At 44.2% G+C, this 26,961-nt stretch overlaps 1 protein-coding gene across 4 annotated transcripts in view; it reads left to right on the top strand.

Moving 5' to 3' along the window:
- LOC109892681 (voltage-dependent L-type calcium channel subunit alpha-1D) overlaps positions 1–21,266 on the top strand; it is a 125,666-nt gene extending 104,400 nt beyond the window's left edge. For 3 of the 4 annotated variants that reach the window (XM_031834027.1, XM_031834044.1, XM_031834037.1), the window contains 10 exons: positions 3,488–3,621; positions 7,789–7,905; positions 8,500–8,912; positions 9,757–9,780; positions 11,284–11,409; positions 11,611–11,777; positions 12,050–12,156; positions 16,561–16,715; positions 17,169–17,352; positions 17,583–21,266. In XM_031834027.1, coding sequence (XP_031689887.1) covers positions 3,488–3,621; positions 7,789–7,905; positions 8,500–8,912; positions 9,757–9,780; positions 11,284–11,409; positions 11,611–11,777; positions 12,050–12,156; positions 16,561–16,715; positions 17,169–17,352; positions 17,583–17,888 — 1,733 coding nt within the window. In that variant the 3' untranslated portion in view covers positions 17,889–21,266. The remainder of the gene's footprint in view (positions 1–3,487; positions 3,622–7,788; positions 7,906–8,499; positions 8,913–9,756; positions 9,781–11,283; positions 11,410–11,610; positions 11,778–12,049; positions 12,157–16,560; positions 16,716–17,168; positions 17,353–17,582) is intronic. The other variant, XM_031834030.1, reaches the window with a different exon arrangement.
- The last annotated feature ends 5,695 nt before the right edge of the window (positions 21,267–26,961 follow it).

Here is a 26,961-nt window from a genome sequence, read left to right as displayed (position 1 = left end):
GGCTGTGACTGTGACTGTGGCTGTGACTGGCTGTGACTGACTATGCGCCAGGCTTTGGGCTTGCATGGCCTCATAGTGGTAGACCACTGACTGTCTCTCAGTGCATGCTGCATCTCTCCTACTAAACTCTCTTTCTCTCCCTCTCTCTCTCCCTCTCTCTCTCTCTCTCTCTCGCTCTCCTTATGTCTCCTCTCTCTCGCTCTCCTTATGTCTCCTCTCTCTCGCTCTGCTCAAGCTTTTCCAACAGCTTCAGTTCCTTCTCTCTATATCTGTGTCTCTCAAATCCCCCCCCCCCCCACACAATTTTTTTTGGGGACTGCTAAAGAACTTCAGAATATTCTGAAGCAGTTCTGTTTTAGGGTGGTGGCATGGAACTAGTGTTGCCTCTCCTCTCCGATCTCTGTCCCCGACATGCTTGTTTTAAAAGTGACCCCTGCTTCAGAATCATTCTCACGCGCACACATACTGCACTGTAAATGCACGCAAACATCTTCCGTTTCACGTTGCTCCACGGCTCTCGCACACAAATCCACACCGGCACTATCCTACTCGCGTATGCCTAGTTCAGCTTGCTTGCATGTGCTCAGTAGAGTCGAACTGTGTATTGGGTTGGGTTCCTTAACAGCCCGAATCTCTCTGCTGGAGTGGATCTCAACTGCTTGACTACATTCCTCTGGCTGGCTCGTGTCTTTAGCCGTTTCATAGGTTGACATGACAAAAACAGCTTAGGCCTGCCGAGTGCTGAGGCTCCACTACAGCCTGCGATTCGAAACACTTCTGGTTTTGGTGTCTACCTGGTAGTTAATTGCACTCACCTGGTGTCCCAAGTCTGAAACAGTCCAGGTCTGAAACAGTCCAGGTCTGAAACAGCCCAGGTCTGAAACAGCCCAGGTCTGAAACAGCCCAGGTCTGAAACAGCCCAGGTCTGAAACAGTCCAGGTCTGAAACAGTCCAGGTCTGAAACAGTCCAGGTTTGAAACAGTCCAGGTCTGAAACAGTCCAGGTCTGAAACAGTCCAGGTCTGAAACAGTCCAGGTCTGAAACAGTCCCTGCTTAAAAGGAGAGGATGAAAACCAGAAGCGTTCCGGCCCTCCGGGACCGACATCGAACAGTCCCGAAATAGACACACATACACACACAGGCCCTCAATTGGCCCAAGCAGCAGGTTAGGTTTGGCCGGGGGTTTTCCTTGGCTCGCTCTAGCGGCTCCTTGTGGTGGGCCGGGAGCCTCCAAGCTGACTTCGGTCGTCAGTCAAACATTGTTTCCTCCGAGGCATTGGCACGGCTGACTTCCAGGTTGATTGAGCAGTGTGTTCAGAAGCAGTGTGGGCTTGGCGGGTCATGTTTTGGAGGACTCATGTCTGGACCTTAGCCTCTCCAGAGCCCATTGGAGAGTTGCTGCGATGAGACAAGGTTGTAGTCACCAATTAGATTTCACGAATTTGGAGTGAAAAATTGGGTAAAATTACAACAACAAAAAACAACAAAAATTGCTTAGAGCATTAACTCGGGTCTAAATGACATGTCATAATCTCATAATAGCCACTATAAATGTGTGCTATTTAAACCTGCAGTCTTTAAAAGGATCTTAGAGGTTTGAACCAATGGGCTGTAAGGGTCCTGTCCCTCTGTGACCCTGCCTGCGGCCTGTCTGCCCTCTCTCTCCTCTGGCTGCCTACCTAGATTGGACAGGAGATTATTGATACAAGTGATAGTTCAGAAGTGGTCAGGAGGCCCAATAGAGATCCTATAATTCAAATGGATTATGGGATCTCTATGGGATGCCCAGAATCGAACTAGTATCAAACCACAGTTCAGCTACGGTTTCGGATTTAGTTCTATTTGAGGTGTACCTGTGAGGTATACCAGTTCTGTTTTAGGGTGGTGGCATGGAACTTGTGTTGCCTCTTGTCTCCAAGCTATGTCCCCAGGACTGAAAGATGTAGTTGAGGATCTAGATTAAGTTATTGAGTTATCATTGAGTTATTATTGCGTTGTTATTGAGTGATTGTGGTCTTTGGCCTACAGAGAGGATTTGCCATCCATGTGATGCATCTTGAGGTATAGTATATACACCATCCAGATGGGTGTGTTTTTTATGACAGAATGTTAAAATTAGGTGAAACCCCCCCCCCCAAATTTTTTTTTTACCAAGTTACACTTCTCAAAGGCACCAAATTGGTGGAATGACAGCCAATATGATATACATTGCCTTCAGAAAGTATTCACGCCTTTTTCCACGTTTTGTTTTGTGACAGCCTGAATTTAACATGGATTCGATTTAGATGTTGAGTCACTGACCCTCACACAATTATGTTTTTAGAAATGTTTACAAAATAAGAAAAATTGAAAAGCTGAAATGTCTTGAGACAAAGCCTTTGTTGTGGCAAGCCTATAAGTTCCGGAGTAAAAATGCTTAACGAGTCACATAATCATTTGCATAGACTCTGTGTGCAATAATAGTGTTCAACATGATTTTTGAAGACTAGCTCATCTGTAAGGTCCCTCAGTCGAGCAGTGAATTTCCAATACTGATTCAACCACAAAGACCAAGGAGGTTTTCCTTGCAAAGAAGGGCACCTATTGGTAGATGGGTATATAAAAAAAAAATCTGACATTGAATATCTCTTTGAGCATGGTGAAGTTATTAATTACACTTTGGATGGTGTATCAATAGACCCAGTCACTACAAAGATACAGGTGTCTCCTGCCTAACTTAGTTGCCGGAGAGGAAGGAAACTACTCAGAGATTTCACCATGAGGACAATGGTGACTTTAAAACAAAGTAAAACTGCAAAAATGTGGCAAAGCAATCAACTTTATGTCCTGAATACAAAATGTTATGTTTGGGGCAAATCCAACACAACACATCACTAAGTACCACTCTTCACAGCATGGTGGTGGCTGCATCATGTTGTGGGTATCCTTGTCATCGGCAAGAACTAGGGATTATTATTTTTTTAATAAAATAAATGGAATAGAGCCGAGCACAGGAAAAATCCTAGAGGAAAACATGGTTCAGTCTGCTTTCCAACAGACACTGGGAGACAAATTCATATTTCAGCAGGACAATAACCTAAAACACAAGGACAAATATAAACTTGCTTACCAAGATGACATTGATTGTTTCCGTGTGGCCTAGTTACAGTTTTGACTTAAATTGGCTTGAAAATCTATGGCAAGACTTGAAAAGGGCTGTCTATCACTGATCAACAACCAACTTTTAAAAGAATACTTCCTGAAGGCACTGTGCCAGTTTATTTACCGGTGCAGTATAGCGCATGATAGTCCAGTACAGTATAGTGATCTAAGGAATATAGTGCATCATCATAGGGTTATTACAGGCTATCCTTTTGGTTAGGGTCCGGTATTTGAGGGGTATGGTCAGCGAGTTGGGGCAGGGATATGGGCAGGCTCAATCTCCCAGGATGCTGTGCAGTGTCCTGCTGTCTGACACAGGAAGCGTTTGTGTGGTCTGTTCACCTAGATGATGAGGTAACCGTGGGGAAGTTCTATGCCACCTTCCTGATACAGGACTACTTTAGGAAATTCAAGAAACGTAAAGAGGAGGGCCTGGTGGGGGTGCACGCCTCCCAGAGCAACACAGCCATCGCTCTACAGGTGAGTGTGTCTGTCTGTGTCTGTCTGTGTCTGTCTGTCTGTCTGTCTGTCTGTCTGTCTGTCTGTCTGTGTGTGTGAGAGAGACTGTGTGAGAGACTGTGTGAGAGACTGTGTGAGAGACTGTGTGAGAGACTGTGTGAGAGACTGTGTGAGAGACTGTGTGAGAGACTGTGTGAGAGACTGTGTGAGAGACTGTGTGAGAGACTGTGTGAGAGACTGTGTGAGAGACTGTGTGAGAGACTGTGTGAGAAACTGTGTGAGAGACTGTGGGACGGTGCATATACATGTGCTAGGGCTGTGACAGCAATTTAATAACCATGTAACTAATGGTTATGGATGAAGACTGACATGAAAATAAACCTCAAACCCGTTTTAATAGGCCTACATTCATTTTTTAAAATAGATTTTTAACTTTGACTAACTTTATTTTCATGTCGATAAACTTTACCTAATAGCGGGAGTGTTTACTAATGATTATAAGCAATTGTTTTGATAACTTAGTCTGCCTATTAAACTGTCTACATCTCTTTCCAACTGTCGTTTGATGGTCAACCAGCTAAACCAGCTAATTCGCTAAATGAGCGTGGGATTAGAAGCTGTATAGGCTACGCCACTTAAGTAAAAATAAATCTTTGATGTATGGATTTATACAATGCACTTTTTAATTGTTTGCTAGTATATAAATAAATCGGTCTTCTTTTAACCTGTAGGGACACCCCATCCCGTGAACGGGACCGTTGTCATCATCTGACACTAATTAGCATAACGCAACGGACATAAATCTTCCTAGAAAATCTTCCTATTCATGAAAATCACAAGTGAAATATATTGGAACACAGCTTAGCCTTTTGTTAATCACCCTGTCATCTCAGATTTTCACGCTCGACAAGCATTTGTTTAAGTCAATCAAATTAAATAGTTTACCTTTGATGAACTTCGGATGTTTTCACTCACGAGACTCCCAGGTAGACAGCCAAAGTTTATTTTTTCCCAAAATAGGACATTTTGTAGGCGAAATAGCTCCGTTTGTTCTTCACGTTTGGCTGAGAAATCGCCCAGGAAATTGCGGTCACCACAATGCCGGAAAATATTCCAAATTAGCTCCATAATATCGACAGAAACATGGCAAACGTTTTTTAGAATCCATCCTCAAGGTGTTTTTCTAATATCTATTCGATAATAAATCTGTCGGGACAATTCGTTTTTCACTAGAACCGATTGGAATAATGGCTACCTCTGTATTTTACTCGAATCTCTCTCGGAGCCACCATGTGACCACTTACACAATGTGGCCGCCTATGGCTATTCTTCAACAGAAATGCGTAAAACTACGTCACAATGCTGTAGACACCTTGGGGAATACGTAGAAAGCGTAAGCTCGTTGATGGTACATTCACAGCTGAATCATTGGAACGCAGCGCTTTCAAAACCTGGGGCACTTCCGGATTGGATTTTTGTCAGGCTTTCGCCTGCAACATCAGTTCTGTTATACTCACAGACAATATCTTTACAGTTTTGGAAACGTTAGATTGTTTTCTATCCAAAGCTTATTCAATTATATGCATATTCTAGCATCTTATCCAGACAAAATATCCCGTTTAAAACGGGAACGTTTTTTTTCCAAAAATGAAAATACTGCCCCAAGAAGTTTTTAAAGAAAGGCTGGATGTGTCTGACTATTCGTGAATTATTCAACAGCGACAAGGTCGACAATGTTGTTCTGGCTCTGAGGCCTATCATGCGCTAATGTTCTGTCAAATGGACAATGCGCCAATCCAATTCAACCTGGGATGGTGTAATTTGAAATGGAATCTTTTCTTAATTTATAGACTAATCAAAGCTGATAACTAGGCTATGGACATGTTGCTTGTATTTGTTTATTAATTAATGATGGTCAATTTCATCTTTATACAATCGCATAGCTGTCTATCTCCCCTTCATACTTTCCTTGACAATTCATTATCTTATAGTCGACATTTGGAAAGCCTGAAGTAGGCCTAGGTTTTTTTATACGTTTTAAGGAAAGGATAAATAGTTGCTCTTGTGTCTGACATAGGCTGGTGGCTTTGATTGACGGGTCCTTTTTACTGGGGTGTGCCGTGTGTGAGTTCACTGATCCTACAGTATATGTCCATTCAGGAAGATTCCTAAAGTAGCCTGTCTGGACTCTATCGCTTTAAAAAATAATCAAACACACCTGTCATGATTTAATCTTGTAAAATGCCTATTTTCAGTAGAGGCCCTTTCTCAACAAGTCTGTTATTTTTGTCTGAATAATTAGTAAGTAAAAAAACAAGGAAATGTCTTGTTTATGACGGCGTTCATACCAATTGTCAAAATATCGTCCTGTCAGTACACGTTAATTATTTATTTATTTATTTATCGATTTTAGCTTCTTTTCGCATGCGATTCAGCAAGCAAAAAGGCCTCGGCCTATTGGTTTAAAAAAGTTGCTGTTATAATGCTGTCCATTGTTCTTAGTGTTTTGTACACTCAGTGTATATCCTCCTTAAAACTTTCCTTGACAATTTATATGTTTGGCTACATTGATTTAGCATCATCCTATAATGTTGACAAGTCTTTCCTACACTACGTAAAGGATTTGAATCTAAGGCAAGGTTTTTATTGGGGTTTTGAGAAAGGATCAATGTGATTTGCTGATGTTTCTTGAGTACGATGCGTTGCAGGCGGCTTTGATTGATGGGTCCTTTTAGGTGGGTGGGTGTGAGTCCACTAATTCTCTGTGTCCATTCGGAAAGTTACCTAAAATAGGCCTTTCTGGACTTCATCGCCCCATTCAGATAGAGAGAAAAAACGGTGTCTTGTTGCAGGGTCGGTAAATGTGCGAGGAATGAGGACAGGTGCCAGTTTTGCGTTTCCTCCCTTATTAAATGGGGTGCAACTGAATTGAACGTCGGCTACTGTAGCCAAGCTCCTTTCAGGATTCATCCTATAGGATGCGTAGCCTATTTTCGAATATTATTTTTCCAGTACTGTTTTTCTCTCATTACTGCATCCTCTATAGCCAATTTGAACAACATATCGCCACGGAGAATAACCGCTGCGGCGTTGGTGACGTATTGCGAATTGTTCCGAAAAGTAGAGGGGACCACCCCACCCCAAAAGGTTATCTCAGGTAACCTGGCCAATTGCATAACCCCCAAAATTCCAAACACGTTCACAGCCCTAGCGCACGAGAGTGTGTGTGAGCGATGGGGTCAACATGACTGTTGAGAATATATGTGTGACGAAACGTGTGTGAGAATCTGCTTGCATTTTTATATTTTTTCGTGCGTGGCATACCAACAAGTGTGCCAATGTTGTGATTCACGATTCAGCAGGTCATTCATGATCAGAACTGTTTGTGTGATCCTGTTTATGTGATGACGGACGTGTTTACCCAACGTATGTCTCTTTCGCAGAGGCGCGTGTCTCCGTCTCAGTGTTACCGTTGACAATGTAATGCGTGTATGTCGGGCTTGCGTCACAAATGGTTCCCTATTCACCATATAGTGCACTGCGTTTGACCAGGGCCCGTAGGGCTCTGGTCAAAAGTTGTGTGCTGTGTAGGGAATAAGGTGCCAATTTTGGGACGCACAGGTCGTCTCTGTGCACTCGTTATGGTCATCCAGCGCTTTAACATGTATCTCACCCATCAACTCATGAAGGTCACACTCCAAGCAGCTTACTTCTGTTTCCATCACCGTTAGCTTCGAGCCGTGAGGTTTTGTCATTCAGGTAGTCCTCTCTATCTAATGTCCCTCTCCCTCATATCCCAAGCTATATTTTGTCCTCATTGAAACAGGTCCTGTAGGAAGTAAACTACAGTATGTGCCTATTGTAGCTAGCTGTAGTGGTCCACGTAGACAAAGGTGGAACTGACATTCCCCACTTAACCCTTAACACTCAGGATAATGTGATGTCATAGGAGGCACACTAACGACAAGGCATATTCAGTGGGAGCACATTTGTTTGTCTCTTGTGAATGTTCTCATCTCTCACAGTCTGTCTAGCTCTGTCCAGTATGGGCGTCTGTAGACGTCAGGTTTTGCGTGAGAGCCAGCAAAGGGCAAGTGTGTGTGTGTGTGTGTGTGTGTGAAGAGCCTCTGCCTGAAAGAGAACCTTCCTACCAGCCCTTAGCCCCTCCCTCTATTGTCATGGTTACAGGCTGGCCTTCGCACGCTACATGATATTGGGCCCGAAATTCGACGAGCGATATCATGTGACCTGCAAGATGAGGAGCTAGTAGACTTTATTCCAGAGGAGGACGAGGAGATTTATAGGGTAACTTATTCAATTTATCTGCCTGAGGGGGTGTGTGGCACGCTAATGTATTTTGTCTTGCTGGAATGGGTTGGTTTGGGTAAATGGAATATTGGGACAATGGTAATGGCAGTGTATTATGCCTCACATCAATGCCCTTAATGGAGGTAGATACTGTACACGGCACGCACAGATATACACACAGTGGTAATAATGTTATATTTGATTTGTATGGCACTTTCCATTTACCGAGCAAAATCACAAAGCTATAAACTCAATTAGTCACCAAGGTGGACTGGGCGTACAAGTTGCATGGATGAAACCTGTAGGTATAGGGACAGGACTATGTTCCTGTCAGAGGAAGTAAACCATTTGCAGTTCTTCTGTTTTTCTTTTTTCCCGTTCAGAAAAAGGAATTATAGTGCCTTCATCCCACATATGTCACGAACCAGCTTTTGAATTTATTTTCTGCCCATACGATGATTTCTGAAAGGAAAACAAATCACCAACCACAACAAGTCAACCCAGTTTGCACATCACTAGCGTTGTGTATTCATCCTCTGTGTTGAACAGAAAGTAGTCCCTGACCGTTTGACCCTGAGTGTTCCTCCACAGCGCAATGGTGGCCTGTTCGGTAACCACATCAACCATGTGAACGGGGACCACCACCGGCGCTCGTCAGGGCAACAGACCAACACCACCCAGAGGCCCCTGCAGGTGCAGCCACCTCCGCACTATGCCCACATGGAGCAGCCGGTGGGGCGTCTCTGCCGGGCCAACGTCATGTCCCACCAGCACCCCAATCAGCACCACCACCACCACAACTCCTCATACGGCAAGTCGCCCAAGTCCACCAACGTCAACCTGAACAACGCCAACGTGTCCAGTCTGCCCAACGGAGGAGGACACCACCACCGTTACTATGAGTACACTCCGCCCCCCGCCAACGGTTACCCGGGACACCGCGGTGGCCTCTACTACACCGACTTCGACAAGCCGCCACCTCGCGGCACGCCGCAAGGACAAAGGTGACCACACACTGACCATCAGCTATCTCTTTCTCTGGCCGAGAAATGAAATGGGTGACGCGTCGTGTGTTGTTGAATGGGATTGATTAGTTAGAGTAAGAGAAAATGGGGAAATGTCTGTGGCTTGAAGCTTAGTGTGAACTTCAAATGCCACACTATTTAGAAGCCGTAATGTCTAACCTTTAACCTCTTCCGTCCCTTGTCAATTCACCTGAGGTACTCTCGTAGTCCCTCGTAGTCATACAGCTGTCTCAATGTGTATGATGATGTCAACACTATGGGTTTTTGTACAATATAACAAACCTGGGATATAAGTTCGCATGGAGAGTTAGCATGCAGCTACCATTAGCCATAAGGCAGGACCTAGCCTCTCTTTATCAGACCTTCCCCTTGTCGCTGACCTATAACCCTCTCAGACCCTCCCTTAAACTGACCAATCACATGCTTATCATCATCCTCATTCCATGTAACTGACCAACAGCACACTTCATATTTATTCAGGTAACCCATCCCACAAGCAGTCAATACATCTCTCTGGAGTGCCCCATGGTTGGGTTGAAAGTCCATTTCAATTCTTAGGAATTCAAGATTCCTAATTATTGGAAATTATTTCCTGAACTGCCTGTAATTGAAATGTATCTGCCCCCCAACATTGGTAGAAATGTCACCCCTCTGTCTTCTTTCTTCACTTATACATATATAGGAATGCATGTATATGCTTCATATACTGTACGATAAATATATGCCACTCATGGGGTCCCTTTTCCCTCTGTTCTCTCCTCCCGTTCTCCTACCTAACCAAAATGCTTTCTCTCAACCATCTCTCTGCTTTCTTGGACAAAAGGCGCTACTATGAGACCTATGTTAGGTATGTTACTTTCCTAGGTATGTTTAGAGCAGTATGTGTCCGCCACCACAAGGGGGGACTTTTCATTTGAATTATGTTTTATGGGGCTAGTAAGTGACTAACTGCATCCCTATTAGGGTTGCAAAATTCTGGTAACTTTCCCACAATTCCCAGGTTTTCCAGAAATCCGGATTATGGGAATCCTCCAATCAGGATTTCTGGAAAAACTGGGAGTTTTGGGAAAATTACTGGGAATTTTGCAACCCTAATCCCTGCTAAATTAGTGGTGGCCAGTCATCCCATCTCCCTATCTCTGCACCACCAGCTATCTGTGGAGTAGTATCCCTTGGCCTAGTAGTCTGATGTTTAATGAAGAGAATGGTCTAGGCGCTAGGCAGTGTGCTGACCAATCAGGCTTTTCCAATCTTGGTGTATGCATGTGTCTGCTAGGAAGGAGGGCACTGCTAAGAGAGGTGAAGTGAAGTGAAGTGCTTTTGACTTGGAGGAACTTGGGTGCTCAAACCACATGGATATGAATGGAAACTTACCCTGCTCCCCTTAAACCCTGACTACTTCCTGAGGCCAGCAATGACCAGGAGCTCTATAGAAGGCCCTCAGAAATGTATTTCATTAAAGGGATTGTTAACCAACATTTCAAAATTAAATATTGGTTTCCTTATCCTGCAAGCACTCTTTGGGGGGAAAAAAGGTGCTATCTAGAACCAAAATGTGGTCTTCAGCTGTCCCCATAGGATTACCCTTTGAATAACCCTTTTTTGGTTCCAGGTAGAACCCTTTTGGGTTCTATGTAGAACCCTTTCCACAGAGGGTTCTACATTGAACCAAAAAAAGAGTTCTACCTGAAGCCTAAAAGGGCTCTCCAATGGGGACAGCTGAATAAGTTTTATGGACAAAACCAGAACATGGATTGATGTTTTCCCTTGTCCATAGACTGCTTGCATGGTAAGGAAAACAATAGGTCAGTTTGTAATTTGGGTGAGCTATCCCACGGCTGAGATGGGGGATGATGAGAAGTGGATGTAAGTTTTGACACGTCTGATTGAAGACTTCTCAAACAATCGTATTACAGGCAACCATGGTTTTCTTTGGAGCGACAAAATTAAGTGTTAAGTGAACATTGAGTGTTGCTCTTTGGTACTGTATGCATTGTCTGCTGGTCTACTACAGCTTCTACTTTCCCTGTTGTCTCGATGAGGCTGTGGTGGTGAATGAGGAGGACGCTAGTTCTGTTGATTCGCTGCCCCCTGGAGGCTGGAGGTTTGCGTCTGCATGGCAGTGCATGGCCCTGTTCCCCCACAACTTCTCCCGCAGTCCAGCCTCACCAGTGGAGGCTGGTAAATGGAGGATCGCTCATAGTAATGGCTGGAAACGGTACCATTCTATTCATTCGGTACCATTCTGTTCATTCCATTCCAATGAGCCTGTCCTCTGATTTTAAAGTGACACCAGCCTCCACTGCCTACTACCCCCCTCCGATCTCTGAACCCTGACCCCTCCCACCAGGTCCCACCGGGGAGATGCCCGCCTTCCCACCATCCGGCGGGAGGAGTTTGATGATGACAGGTACTCAGGAGAGTACTACAGCGGGGAGGAGTTCTACGAGGATGACAGCATGTTGTCAGGAGACAGGTAAAGTAACCGACACTCCACCCTTACAACCTCAGAGAAATAAATGTATCCTACATATTGTGTCTACCGTACCTCACGATGTGTTCCTTTCTGCTAGAGCAGGGGTCTCAAACTAGCGGCCACCGAGCCAGATGCGGCCCCCGAGCATATTAAAATAGAATTCAAGAGGTTAATTCACCTCCCAACACCCTATCCTTCCAGGAGGTCCTATATGGAACACGTGGACAGGTACCAGAACAGTGACACGGAGTACGAGACGCCGAGAGGCTACCATCACCCCAACAGTTACTACAACGACGATGAGCAACCCCTCTACCAAGACGGAAGGAGGTCGCCTAAGAGACGGATGCTTCCTGCCACGCCCCAAGGTAACATCCCTTCTCTCTGTCCAGCATGCTTCTGAAGCTTGTCTACAAATAAACTGTTACTAACGTCAGATAGAAGCTAATCTTCGACAGCTATTCACACACACTTTTTTTTAAACTGACTTGTCACTGACTTGGTTTTCTCAGATTTAAAGAGCATGACAGTGTTTTGTTTCTGAATGTGTGTTGATGCCCTTCAGTTGCATGTAGTCGTTGTTTCCTGCATGAGTAGTTTAGTTTCACCCTCCTGTCCTGTCCGCCCGTCACTCGTCCAGGTCACAGGAGGCCCTCCTTCAACTTTGAGTGTCTGAGAAGGCAAGGCAGTCAAGACGAGCTGCCACACCAACGCACTGCTCTACCACTGCACCTAATGCAACACCAGGTAACACACACATACACACACTGATCTACCGCTGCACCTAATGCAGCACCAGATAACACACACACACATGCACACACACACACACACACACACACACACACACACTGCTCTACCACTGCATGAGATGCACCAGCAGGTAACACACACCCAGTACACAGCTCTGCATCTGCAGCACCATATAGCACACACACTACCAGTGCTTTATGTTGCATGAATTGATTTACCAGTGCAGTGCTCTACCAGTGCTTTTAGACCAGTGTGTGTGTGTGTGTGTGTGTGTGTGTGTGTGTGTTAGACCAGTGTGTGTGTGTGTGTGTGTGTGTTAGACCAGTGTGTGTGTGTGTTAGACCAGTGTGTGTGTGTGTGTGTGTGTTAGACCAGTGTGTGTGTGTGTTAGACCAGTGTGTGTTTGTTAGACCAGTGTGTGTTTGTTAGACCAGTGTGTGTTTGTTAGACCAGTGTGTGTTTGTTAGACCAGTGTGTGTTTGTTAGACCAGTGTGTGTTTGTTAGACCAGTGTGTGTTTGTTAGACCAGTGTGTGTTTGTTACACCAGTGTGTGTTTGTTACACCAGTGTGTGTGTGTGTGTGTGTGTGTGTTAGACCAGTGTGTGTGTGTGTGTGTGTTAGACCAGTGTGTGTGTGTGTGTGTGTTAGACCAGTGTGTGTGTGTGTGTGTGTGTGTGTTAGACCAGTGTGTGTGTGTGTGTGTGTGTGTGTGTGTGTGTGTGTGTGTGTGTGTTAGACCAGTGTGTGTGTTGTTACACCAGTGTGTGTGTTGTTAGACCAGAGTGTGTGTTGTTAGACCAGAGTGTGTGTTGTTAGACCAGAGTGTGTGTTGTTAGACCAGTGTGTGTGTGTTGTTAGACCAGTGTGTCTGTGTTAGACCAGTGTGTGTTTGTGAGACCAGTGTGTGTGTGTTAGACCAGTGTGTGTGTTAGACCAGTGTGTGTGTGTGTGTGTGTGTTAGACCAGTGTGTGTGTGTGTGTGTTAGACCAGTGTGTGTGTGTTAGAACAGTGTGTGTGTGTTAGACCAGTGTGTGTTGTTAGACCAGTATGTTTGTGTGTGTTGTTAGACCAGTGTGTGTGTGTGTGTGTGTGTGTGTGTTAGACCAGTGTGTGTGTTAGACCAGTGTGTGTGTTAGACCAGTGTGTGTGTGTTAGACCAGTGTGTGTGCTAGACCAGTGTGTGTGCTAGACCAGTGTCTGTTGTTAGACCAGTGTGTGTGTGTGGGTTAGACCAGTGTGTGTTGTGACCAGTGTATGTTTGTGAGACCAGTGGGTGTGTGTTAGACCTGTGTGTGTGTGTGTGTGTGTTAGACCAGTGTGTGTGTGTGTTAGACCAGTGTGTGTGTGTTAGACAAGTGTGTGTGTGTGTTAGACAAGTGTGTGTGTGTGTTAGACCAGTGTGTGTGTGTTAGACAAGTGTGTGTGTGTGGTAGACCAGTGTGTATGTGTTAGACAAGTGTGTGTGTGTGTTAGACAAGTGTGTGTGTGTGTTAGACAAGTGTGTGTGTTAGACCAGTGTGTGTGTGTGTTAGACCAGTGTGTGTGTGTTAGACCAGTGTGTGTGTGTTAGACAAGTGTGTGTGTGTGTGTGTGTGTGTGTGTGTGTGTGTGTGTGTGTGTGTGTGTGTGTGTGTGTGTGTGTGTGTGTGTTAGACCAGTGTGTGTGTGTGTGTGTTAGACAAGTGTGTGTGTGTGTTAGACTAGTGTGTGTTGTTAGACCAGTGTGTCTTTGTTAGAACAGTGTGTGTGTGTTAGACCAGTGTGTGTGTGTGTTAGACCAGTGTGTGTGTGTTGTGACCAGTGTGTGTGTGGGTTAGAACAGTGTATGTGTGTGTGTTAGACCAGTGTGTGTGTGTTAGGTCAGTGTGTGTGTGTTAGGTCAGTATATGTGTGTTAGGCCAGTGTGTGTGTGTGTGTTAGAACAGTGTGTATTTTAGACCAGTGTGTGTATTAGGCCAGTGTGTGTGTGTGTGTGTGTGTGGTAGACCAATGTGTGTGTGTGTTGTTAGACCAGTTTGTGTTAGACCAGTGTGTGTGTTGTTAGACCAGTGTGTGTTAGACCAGTGTGTGTGTTGTTAGACCAGTGTGTGTGTTGTTAGACCAGTGTGTGTGTTGTTACACCAGTGTGTGTGTGTTAGACCAGTTTGTGTGTTGTTAGACCAGAGTGTGTGTTGTTAGACCAGAGTGTGTGTTGTTAGACAAGTGTGTGTGTGTTGTTAGACCAGTGTGTGTGTGTTAGACCAATGTGTGTGTGTGTTGTTAGACCAGTTTGTGTTAGACCAGTGTGTGTGTTGTTAGACCAGTGTGTGTTAGACCAGAGTGTGTGTTGTTAGACCAGAGTGTGTGTTGTTAGACAAGTGTGTGTGTGTGTTAGACCAGTGTGTGTGTGTTAGACAAGTGTGTGTGTGTGTGTGTGTGTGGTAGACCAGTGTGTATGTGTTAGACAAGTGTGTGTGTGTGTGTTAGACAAGTGTGTGTGTGTGTGTTAGACAAGTGTGTGTGTGTTAGACAAGTGTGTGTGTGTTAGACCAGTGTGTGTGTGTGTGTTAGACCAGTGTGTGTGTGTTAGACAAGTGTGTGTGTGTGTGTGTTAGACAAGTGTGTGTGTGTGTGTGTGTGTTAGACTAGTGTGTGTTGTTAGACCAGTGTGTGTTAGACCAGTGTGTGTTAGACCAGTGTGTGTGTTGTTAGACCAGTGTGTGTGTTGTTAGACCAGTGTGTGTGTTGTTAGACCAGTGTGTGTGTTGTTAGACCAGTGTGTGTGTTGTTACACCAGTGTGTGTGTTGTTAGACCAGAGTGTGTGTTGTTAGACCAGAGTGTGTGTTGTTAGACCAGTGTGTGTGTGTTGTTAGACCAGTGTGTGTGTTGTTAGACCAGTGTGTGTGTTGTTAGACCAGTGTGTGTGTTGTTAGACCAGTGTGTGTGTTGTTAGACCAGTGTGTGTGTTTTTAGACCAGTTTGTGTTAGACCAGTGTGTGTGTTGTTAGACCAGTTTGTGTTAGACCAGTGTGTGTGTGGTGTTAGACCAGTGTGTGTGTGGTGTTAGACCAGTGTGTGTGGTGTTAGACCAGTGTGTGTGTGTTAGACCAGTGTGTGTGTTGTTAGACCAGTGTGTGTGATGTTAGACCAGTGTGTGTGTATTTAGACCAGTGTGTGTGTATTTAGACCAGTGTGTGTGTTGTTAGACCAGTGTGTGTGTTGTTAGACCAGTGTGTGTGTTGTTAGACCAGTGTGTGTGGTGTTAGACCAGTGTGTGTGTTAGACCAGTGTGTGTGTGTTAGACCAGTTTGTGTTGTTAGACCAGTGTGTGTGTGTTAGACCAGTGTGTGTGTTGTTAGACCAGTTTGTGTTGTTAGACCAGTTTGTGTGATGTTAGACCAGTGTGTGTGTATTTAGACCAGTGTGTGTGTTGTTAGACCAGTGTGTGTGTTGTTAGACCAGTGTGTGTGGTGTTAGACCAGTGTGTGTGTGTGTGTGTGTGTGTGTTAGACCAGTGTGTGTGTTGTTAGACCAGTGTGTGTGTTGTTAGGCCAGTGTGTGTGTGTTAGACCAGTTTGTGTTGTTAGACCAGTGTGTGTGTGTTAGACCAGTGTGTGTGTTGTTAGGCCAGTGTGTGTGTGTGTGTGTTAGACCAGTGTGTGTGTGTTAGACCAGTGTGTGTGTTGTTAGACCAGTTTGTGTTGTTAGACCAGTGTGTGTGATGTTAGACCAGTGTGTGTGTATTTAGACCAGTGTGTGTGTTGTTAGACCAGTGTGTGTGGTGTTAGACCAGTGTGTGTGTGTGTGTGTGTGTTAGACCAGTGTGTGTGTTGTTAGACCAGTGTGTGTGGTGTTAGACCAGTGTGTGTGTTGTTAGACCAGTGTGTGTGGTGTTAGACCAGTGTGTGTGTGTTAGACCGGTGTGTGTGTTGTTAGACCGGTGTGTGTGTTGTTAGACCAGTGTGTGTGGTGTTAGACCAGTGTGTGTTGTTAGACCGGTGTGTGTTATTAGACCGGTGTGTGTTGTTAGACCAGTGTGTGTGTTGTTAGACCAGTGTGTGTGTTGTTAGACCAGTGTGTGTGTTGTTAGACCAGTGTGTGTGTTGTTAGACCAGTGTGTGTGTTGTTAGACCAGTGTGTGTGGTGTTAGACCAGTGTGTGTGTGTTAGACCGGTGTGTGTGTTGTTAGACCGGTGTGTGTGTTGTTAGACCAGTGTGTGTGGTGTTAGACCAGTGTGTGTTGTTAGACCGGTGTGTGTTATTAGACCGGTGTGTGTTGTTAGACCAGTGTGTGTGTTGTTAGACCAGTGTGTGTGTTGTTAGACCAGTGTGTGTGTTGTTAGACCAGTGTGTGTGTTGTTAGACCAGTGTGTGTGTTGTTAGACCAGTGTGTGTGTTCCTGACCTCCCTCTACAGGTGATGGCTGTAGCAGGGCTGGACTCCAGCAGAGCCCACTATCTCTCCCCCTCCCGCTCCACCCGCTCCTGGACCACTCCCCCCGCCACTCCGTCCAGTAAGGAGCAGTCGCCCTACTACACACCCCTCATCCGGGTGGATCACCCCGGACACAGGTATACAAAAACTCCGCTGTTCTGTCTGTACAACCCCGATGAAGGATACATGCCGACACACATTTCTGTTTTAGTAAATGACAGAAATGTATAGTGTGACATATAGAAGTGTATAGTGTGACATATAGAAGTGTATAGTGTGACATATAGAAATGTATAGTGTGTGTGTATAGTGTGACATATAGAAATGTATAGTGTGTGTGTATAGTGTAACGTGTGGGTTTTATTCGGAGAGCTGTTCGTCTGGCTCTTGGAGGAGGAGTAAGGTTTGATGGGTAATGATTCAGTCTTGCGTATGGAGGGGGTTGCAGGAGCCACACTGCATGTCTCACTGTTATTATTTTGTCACTAGGATGTTGTCTAGCACTCTGATATTGAACATTGAGTCTGACACTGAGTCACACTGTCCCCTGCTTCCTCCTCCTTATCATTGGCCCTCTGTTTTCCTCCAAGAGTGTCTGAATCTCCTCTTCTCTTCGGGGAGAGTGCCGTCAGCAGCCAGGTGCCTCTGAGGAAGAGCTCTTGGTACACAGACGACCCAGAGTACTCCCAGATCTATTCCCCCGTCCACCTCCAGGTGGCCCCGGAGTACCACCAGCAGCGCAATCAGAAGAGCGCCACCAGCTTGGTGGAGGCGGTGAGTCCAGGGCGGGGTAGAGGAGGGTGGGTTGTGCTCTGAGATGATATATGGAAGTCTTTAGTAGGCTACCACGTTAGTGAGTACAGTATATTACAGCTAGCCAGGTGTGGATGGTTTGAACACTCAAACTCATTACGTTTCAGATACGCAAACAGGCCTTTTATCACAACTAACAGTAACTTTAATAATAAACACAATGTGGTCTGTTTTCTCCTGTCGCCGGGCAGGTGTTGATATCAGAGGGTCTCGGGAGATACGCCATGGATCCAAAGTTTGTGGCCGCCACCAAGCACGAGATAGCGGACGCGTGCGAGATGACCATCGACGAGATGGAGAGCGCGGCCAGCCACTTGCTGAGCGCTGGTGTGGCGCCGGCGGTTAACGGGGTCCACGTGTACCCCGTCATGAGCGAGCGGGACTACGACCTCCAAGACGCCACAGCCAGTTATAGTGATGAGGAGCCGGAGGTGGAGCTTAGAGTGGTGTACGAGGAGGACCTGGCAGACGAGATGATCTGCATCACCACTTTATAGCATCGGCTGGAGAATAAACGACTAGAAGTGAACTGCTAGCTGTATGTACTCTACTTAATATAGACTACAGCACCGACAGTGGAAAACCCAATGAGAAATGCATCTATTGGCTTACGACCAAAAGAAGTGCCTTTTACATGGAAGAGAAAGGTACCTAATGAGGAGAGAGAGAGAGAGAGACACACACTGGCTCCGCCCACTTATCCTGTAACTCGCCCTCTGCCAGCCAGGGCATTCACGTCAACGTCTGTCAATCACAGAGCCAGGAACCAATCCTGGTGCCAGGAAACTATGCTAGTTCCGCCCTCCCAGACCGGCACTACTGGCACATGGTGGACCATGCCCGTAGGTCATAGGTTACAGTCTGGAAGTGACACAGGCTCATCAACGAGCCAGTCGCAGATGAGAACATGGAGTGTCAGCGGAGGAGGTGGACCTATTGGCAGAGGGCGTGAGGTACCGGGCCGGGTCATTAAGGGTGTTGACAATCAGATGAAAGATGTCATTCCCTCTGTCACTTTATTAAGGTTTTGGCATATCATGCAAGTTTTCAATGCAAGCATAGAAAGGCATATCTCCCCCACCTAACCCCCCCTCCCCCTAGCTGTTTTAGTTTAAGATTAACCAGTTTAAGTATGCAGGAGATATCAGTCACATTTATAGCATCATCAAACCAGACTTATTCACTGAGTGGTTCAAGCCCTGAATGCTAATTGGCTGACAGCATTGGTATATCAGACCGTATGCTACGGGTATGACGAAACATGTATTTTTGCTGCTCTAATTACGTTGGTAACCAGTTTATAATAGCAATAAGGCACCTCGGGGTTTGTGGTATATGGCCAATATACCACGGCTAAGGGCGGTATCCAGGCGTTGAATCGTGCGTAAGAACAGACCTTAGCCGTGGTATATTGGAAATATACCACACCCCCTCGTGCCTTATTGCTTAAATATACACTTCTGAGGTGACTACTAGCATTTGGGATAAATGCACTAGCAGGCAGGTTGTTTTTAGTCTTAGAATAGCCTGAGAATTAATATTTCATAGTAGATACACTGTAAATGAATTGTATTATATTAACAAACAAGAAAAACTTTGTAAAGAGATGTTCTATATTTTGTAATGATGTACCATTTCAAAAGGTCAGCAATACACGCCGTAATGAGTCCTATTATGCTACCAGGAAAGACGCTCGCTGGTGTTATTATTTTATTAGGTACAATATTCTGAGATGAATTGGTCTTTTAATTTGTTGTTGCTCATATGCATCCTTGGCTTGTCTGTGAAAGCGTTTGGTTCTTGGTGTAACAACACAGCTGCACAAGATATGCAAATGGTTTTTGTGGGGTTTTTTTTAACTTGTTTTATGAGTGAGGGTAAGAACACTTTGTGCGCCCCTCCAACCACACCAGTACCACAACGTTAAGTCCCCCCTTTTTTTTACTAAGGGTATCTTTGTTGGACTTGAAGTTAGCTAGGCTTCAAGGAGGCTACTCCACGTTAATAAAGATGTGATGATAAACATTTGTGTTTGCATATGTTGTGCAGGGCAGGTGCACAGCACGGGAAGGTCAAATGCTTTAGTGCATTGACAACGCTGCTTCACTCATTTTGAGATTCATTCTACAACTTCATTCATCTCATCTATCCCAACTGAAATGCCTTCTGCTGCTGAAAGAAAACGGGATGATCGAAGAAGTGAGATGAACGGGAATCTCTGTCGTTCTCAATGCTTGCGTTGGGATTCTTCCTCAATATATGATTCATGTCAGTTAATTCCACTGAACCCTTTCAAACGGAATCATCCTAATCACTTGGCCTTCATGTTGTTGTTGCTGTGTGAGGCTTGTGACAGACTGAGCCTGTGTGAGCCAGGATAGACCGGATTGGCATGGTAGCTGACTGGTGAGGCACGTAATTCACGTAATTCATAATGAGGCATCATGGTCTAGGTGGGTCCACAGTCTCTGCCATTGTTCTCTTTTTTTTCTGTTGTGTTGTCGTGTCTTACTGGGTTTAAGCTGAGAGAGAGGCTAAGCAATACTAAACCCCACTCTTCTCGCGTCTCTCTCTCCGGCTTCTCTCTGCATACGCTATACCACGTGGTGGTCCAGCACCGTCTGGGGAAAACATATCAGCCTCCCTCTCAACCAACCAGTTTCTTTCCCACAGCGAGCTTCTCCTTCCGATGAGAAGGGAGCGTTTGTACTGCGGCTCGTTTTTACCAGAAAACTCCACTCTTGTGGCTCTTGACGAAAGTTGAAAATTGATGGACCACAAAATGACTTTACGCAAACAGACAAAAATATAGACGACAAAGGATCAAGCTTTTTTCCCCAGGCGCTGCCCTGGAGATTTTGAATAAGCTCAGACGATGGGTAGGTGATGAGACGTGTGATCTGTAGTTCATGAGGGTTTGATTTGTAGTTCACGAGTTCGCAACGCGTTCTCAGTCAACCGAATACTGTCATGAAAATGTAGGTTTTCCACTTTGCGTGCACATTGAAAGGGCTCTTTGAATCGTTTGTGAGTAAAAAAATAAAAAATAAAGTGTTCTGGTCTTTTTGTTGATAACTATCTTGTGAAAGGACCAATGCGAATTCCAGGCACATTGTACTATTCGTAGCAATTTACTGAACTGAAAATATGCATTGTTTTTTAAACACTTGTGTTAAGCAAAAGATAAAACCAATTTACTTTTACCTCATGTCAGGGATTCCTGAAAAAATAAAAGAGAAAATGAGTTGGTTCTATACCAATGGTATTTAAATATTAGCACATAGCTGTTTGTCTTTGCACAAGTAACTGTATAGTACCAATGTTTCTCATTTTTCTATACAAATGTTTGTGTATTAAGGTGAGACAATTTTGTACTTTTTTGTGACTGTGTGTATGGTTTAGTGAAATCTATATGTGTCATTTACACCTCACCTTACATTGCTGGGACAGAAATATGAAAGAACCAATGAAATAAAACATTTAAGGTGCACTGTTCCTCTGTTTGCGGGTTAAAAATGGTCATATACCAGTTTACAGAGAAAGTCTTGTTGCATCGTTTTCATTCTATCATTATAAATACTATGATTACTATTACTACTATTACTGTTATTAAATATGTAATAAAACAAATGTATGGAAAGACCCGTGGCAATGTTCTCTACTTGAAAGTCCCCAAAAATTTGCTCTGTGATGTTTTTATTCAGTAAACATGATTTCTCTTAGTAGCAAATGCGTTATTTTGACATTCTAGGTTTTGTATTAACACATTTTTTTTTTGTGTATTTTCCCATTTTATTTTGGCCTTGAATTCATTTGAATCGATAATATTTTATTTTCTAATGATTGTTACTGAATAAACTTACACTGAAATTCTGCCCTGTCCTTTATCCCTGCTTTGGTTGAGAAATCATACATTTGAATGTATTCTGTACCATTTTCATAGTCTTTTACATTTACCATGACAACAATGTAACAATGCATTCTACAGTTGACATACATTCTGCAACCTACTATAGACAAAATACCAGGGTTGTGGTCAATTTGAATAGAATGCAGGCAATTCTGTCTGTCACACCCCATTCTGAATGTAGTATTAAAATCAAACTCTATATTTGTTTGGTTATGATAAGGTACGACGGTCATATAAATCACCTTATTAAGGAATGATTTAAGTTTTCCAAATGAGGTATATTTCTTTTTTTAAGGTCTGAGAACATATAAGTGACACTATTGGTGCTGCTGGTGCAATCGATGGTTGGATGTATCTGTATGTCTGTATGTGTTCAGCTGGGGGAGACTGTTGTTGATGGTGCCTTTGGTGGCCTGCATCGCTGACCCACACTCAGAAGGCCCAGAGCAGGTGTATCTACAAAACTAGACAAGACACAACACCGTCATCCCGACTGTTACTGTCATGCATTTAGTTGTGTATCAAATGGCTTCAAAGTTTATTCAATGTTTATAACACAATTGTGCATGTTGAACAGCAGCTATTCAGTGGGGGAAATATGAATGAGATTAGGTAGCAGTGAGCCACTGCCCTCACTTGTGCTACCAGAGGACATCAGCCTTCTTCCCACTGTACCTTCTCCTCTATGCAATCCGGTTTCCGAGCTGGTCACGGGTGCACCTCAGCCACGCTCAAGGTCCTAAACGATATCATAACTACCACAGATAAAAAAAACTGTGCTGTGCAGCCGTCTTCATCGACCTGGCCAAGGCTTTCGACTCTTGTCAATCACCGTATTCTTATCGATCGGCAGACTCAACAGCCTTGGATTCTCTAATGACTGCCTCGCCTGGTTCACTAACTACTTCTCACATAGAGTTCAGCGTGTCAAATCGGAGGGCCTGTTGTCCGGACCTCTGGCAGTCTCTATGGGGGTGCCACAGGGTTCAATTCACGGGCTGACTCTTCTCTGTATATATCAATGATGTCGCTCTTGCTGCGGGTGATTCTTTGATCCACCTCTACGCATATGACACCATTCTGTATACATATGGCTCTTCTTTGGACACTGTGTTAATAACAAACCTCCAAACGAGCTTCAATGCCATTCAACACTCCTTCCGTGGCCTCCAACTGCTCTTAAATGCTAGTAAAACTAAATGCATGCTCTTCAAACGATCGCTGCCCGCGCCCGCCCACCTAGCGTCACTACTCTGGACGGTTCTGACTTAGGTATTTATAGTTGTCCACATATTCTATGTGTCTGGCAAGACTGTAAACTCTCCTTCCAGACTCATATTAAGCATCTCCAATCCAAAGTTCAATTTAGAATCGGCTTCCTATTTCGCAACAAAGCCTCCTTCACGCATTCTGCCAAACATACCCTCATAAAACTGACTATCCTGCCGATCCTTGACTCCGGTGATGTCATTTACATATAGCCTCCAACACTCCACTCAGCAAATTGGATCCAGTCTATCACAGTGCCATCCGTTTTGTCTCCAATGCCCCATATACTACCCACCATTGCGACCTGTATGCTCTGGTTGGCTGGTCCTCACTACATATTCGTCGCCAAACCCACTGGCTCCAGGTCATCTATAAGTCTTTGCTAGGTAAAGCTCTGGCCTTATCTCAGCTCAATGGTCTCAATAGCAGCACCCACCCGTAGCACGCGCTCCATAAGGTATATTTCACTTGTCATCCCCAAAGCCAACACCTCTTTGGCCGCCTTTCCTTACAGTTCTCTGCTGCCAATGACTGGAACGAATTGCAAATATCACTGAAATTGGAGACATATCTCCCTCACTAACATCAAGCATTGACTGCCAGAGCAGCTTACCGATCGCTGCAGCTGTACACAGCCCGTCTGTAAATAGCCCACCCAACCAACTACCTACCTCATCCCCATATTTGTTTTTTTGTTTTTTTGTTCTCTTTTGCACACCAGTATTTCTACTTGCACATCCTCATCTGCACATCTATCACTCCAGTGTTAATTGCTAAATTGTAATTACTTCGCAACTATTGGCCTATGTATTGCCTTTACTTCCCTACTTCATTTGCGCACACTGTATACAGATTTTCTCTTGTTATTGACTGTACATTTGTTTATTCCATGTGTAACTCTTTGTTGTTGTTTGTGTCACACTGCTTTGCTTTATCTTGGCAAGGTCACAGTTGTAAATGAGAACTTGTTCTCAACTGGCCTACCTGGCTAAATAAAGGTGAAATAGAAAAATAAATCAAAAATCAGCATGACTTAAGAAGCCAATAAAGACAGGGGAATTTAATTATCATTGATCTCCACTAGATGGAGCCTGTGGAATGTGCCTACGAGTGTCTAGTTTGTGGTAATGAGTATTGCGTTGGTCGTTCGACAGATTAGTGTCTAAATTAATATTCTATCTATTTATTGGTAGGCCTATTTGGTCGTCATTTTCTCAGCCTCACAAAGCAGTGGATCCATTTAGACTGCTGGCTGGCGGCAATAATGTAAAACTGTGCATGTCGTAGAATAGATGGCCACCAATAGACGTTTTAGAGTAGCCTATATTGTACAACTGTCTTGTATAGCCCGCCATACCGGAGCTATATTTTTTTTTAACATATTTAACTAGGCAAGTTAGTTAAGAACACATTCTTATTTTCAATGACGGCCTAGTGGGTTAACTGCCTTGTTCAGGAGCAGAACGATAGATTTTTACCTTGTCAGCTCAGGGATCCATCTTGCAACCTTTCCCTTACTAGTTCAACGCTCTAACCACTAGGCTACCTGCCGCCCAGGGATTCGATCTTCCAACCTTTCAGTTACATGAGCGTCCTCGCGCTCTCTCCCAGCTTGGATGGAAAGTTGTTGTGCATTGAACCAGTCTATTAGCTGATATTTATCAACTTGATATACAAATTACACATCAAATAGCCTAACAATGAGGGAAAAAGTAGTCGGCTTGAGGATCAATTCAGCCACTTGTTGAACTCAGCCGTTTTCTTCTGTCTAATAGCCTAAAATGGGCTGCAATATTCAAGGTAAATGAAATTCAACTTGAAAGACTACCCTGGTCTCCTGAAGTCCTCCTTGCTGCTTCTCTCTCTGCCTGGCTTTCTCTTAGAATAAAGTCTATCTGTGTCTGTGTTTGTCTCTCTCTCTTTTTTTTTACATCGAGCCCTATAGTAGATACAATAATTAGGCAGTTGCAACTGCGTCGCCTTGCATTTTTGTGAGCAACTGTTTTACCGAGGCCTGTTGGTCCAGGTTGCGGGCATAACAGTATTGCCAAACCAGACAGTCTTTCATGGGACATTGTGCAATAGGCTAGAGCCTATGTCCATTGCGCTGCACACAACTTTAACTTAATCTTGATTGATGCATGCTAAGATATACCAGAGACAAGGGACTGTTGACATTGTAACCACACAACTCATACGCCGGTTCACAAGTATGAACGAAATCGCAAGCAAACAGCTTTTTCTGTTCAAGCCCTCAATATCTGTTGTCCGCTAAAGATGTTAATTTGTTTGCCTCTGCCAATTTATTGCCATCCATACCCAGACGACCTGTCCCCGGAGCTTCCTATAGGCTACTGGTACAGATGCTGTCTGGGCAGACACACCTCCAGGGCCGGAAATATAGACGGTACATTGAGTGGACCTACCTGTCTCGAGGTGTACATGAGCTTTGAGTGCATTTAAGGGGCTTTCACACCGAATAGTTTGGTAGTGGTTTTCCCAAACTGTGGTGAGTTTACTCCCTTAGTTTGGTTCGTTTGGACTGTTGTGAATACCGTATCTACACTCGGGAGCGCACTAAACAACGCATCATAGTTTGCAAAAAAAAAAGGGGGGGGGGGTCTCGGTACGATTCAATTCGTACTGGAAAATAACCAGAAACGCACAGTATTATTAGCTGTTTGACTGCGAGCATTTGATGAAAGCCTATTCACGTCGCAATTAGATCAGCTATTGCGCTGTTTCCTCCCTTATGTTCAAATCAAATCCAATTGTATTTATCATATGCACCGAATACACCCTTACCGTGAAATGCTTACAAGCCCTTAACCAACAATGCAGTTTTAAGAAAATAGAGTTAAGAAAATATTTACTAAATAAACTAAAGTTAAAAAAATATATATGAATAAAAAGTAACACAATAAAATAACAATAATGAGGATATATACAAGGAGTACCGGTACAGAGTCAATGTTTGGGGTACAGGTTAGTCGAGGTAATTTATACAAGTGCATAGACAATAAACAGCGAGTAGCAGCAGTGTAAAAAGGGGGGGGGGGAGGGGTGTCAATGCAAATAGTCCGGATGGCCATTTCATTAATTGTTCACTTAATAATATATAATTAAGGGGTGCGTGACTGGCTGCAGGGAAGTCAGAAGCAGGAGAGCAGAACTGGGTATTAACCGGAACAGTTTAATAGTAAAACCAATGGCATCCAGAAATAACAAAATACGGGTAGCAACAGAACCCGTCACGAACCAGTCAATAGTACACAAGCACTTACAACAAACAATTTCACACACAGACATGGGGGAACAGAGGGTTAAATACCAGACACGTAATGAGGGAATGAAAACCAGGTATGTGGGAAAACAAGACGAAACAAATGGAAAATTAAAGGTGGATCCGCGATGGCCGGTGACGTTGACCGCCCGAACACTGCCCGAACAAGTAGAGGAACCAACTTCGGCAGAAGTCGTGACAATAATACAGAACATTCACTTTTAAACATGGCGCTCTGGTACTGCTTCCCGTGCTGTAGCAGAGAGAACAGTCTATGACTGGTTGACTGGAGTCTTTGACCATTTTTTGGGCCTAGTATATAGCTCCTGGATGGCAGGAAGCTTGTCCCAAGTGATGTAATGGGCCGTACGCACTATCCTCTGTAGTGCTTTACGGTCGGATGCCGAGCAGTTGCCATACCAGGAGGTGATGCAACCATGCTCTCGATGGTGCAGCTGTAGAACTTTTTGAGGATCTGCGGACCCATGCCAAATTCTATCAGTCTCCTGAATGGGAAAAGGTGTTGTCGTGCCCTCTTCACAATTTTCTTGGTGTGTTTGGACCATGATAGTTTGTTGGTGATGTGGACACCAAGTTTCAAGCCACAAGCATAAACTATCTCACTGAGGTATAAAAGCAGTGGCTCATTAAGACGACTGACTGAACTGACTCAACTGAATCCGTCCGTCCCCCACTCAACTCTAGCTGTGCAACATACATCATCATTTTTGGGTAGGGGTGTCCATAATTCGTATCACCTCTTCCTTGTCTGAAAGGAGATATTGTAGGTCCCAGTTGCTTGCACACCACAAACATCCTCTCTATGGAAATCAGATTATCAGAAGTGTAACTTCAACATTTTGTTGCCTGGATATGATTGCATTGATTGATTAACATGAATCAAGGGAGAACTTGTTTTAATTCATTCATTGAGAATTGTTTTTAGTATTTAAATTATTAATTGATTAAAAATAATGTTTCAACTAGATGGCTAACTAGAAACTAATTAAAATGAACAAAATCAACATGGTCTCATATGATAAAATGTGAATGTTTAAAAGGTGAACATTTTAAATACAGTCATACGGTGTCACACCCTGACCGTAGA

Source organism: Oncorhynchus kisutch, linkage group LG1 (assembly GCF_002021735.2).
Source record: "Oncorhynchus kisutch isolate 150728-3 linkage group LG1, Okis_V2, whole genome shotgun sequence".
Taxonomy (NCBI): Eukaryota; Metazoa; Chordata; class Actinopteri; order Salmoniformes; family Salmonidae; genus Oncorhynchus; species Oncorhynchus kisutch.
Note: the sequence above shows the minus strand (reverse complement) of the source record. Positions and strands in the feature narration are given on the sequence as shown.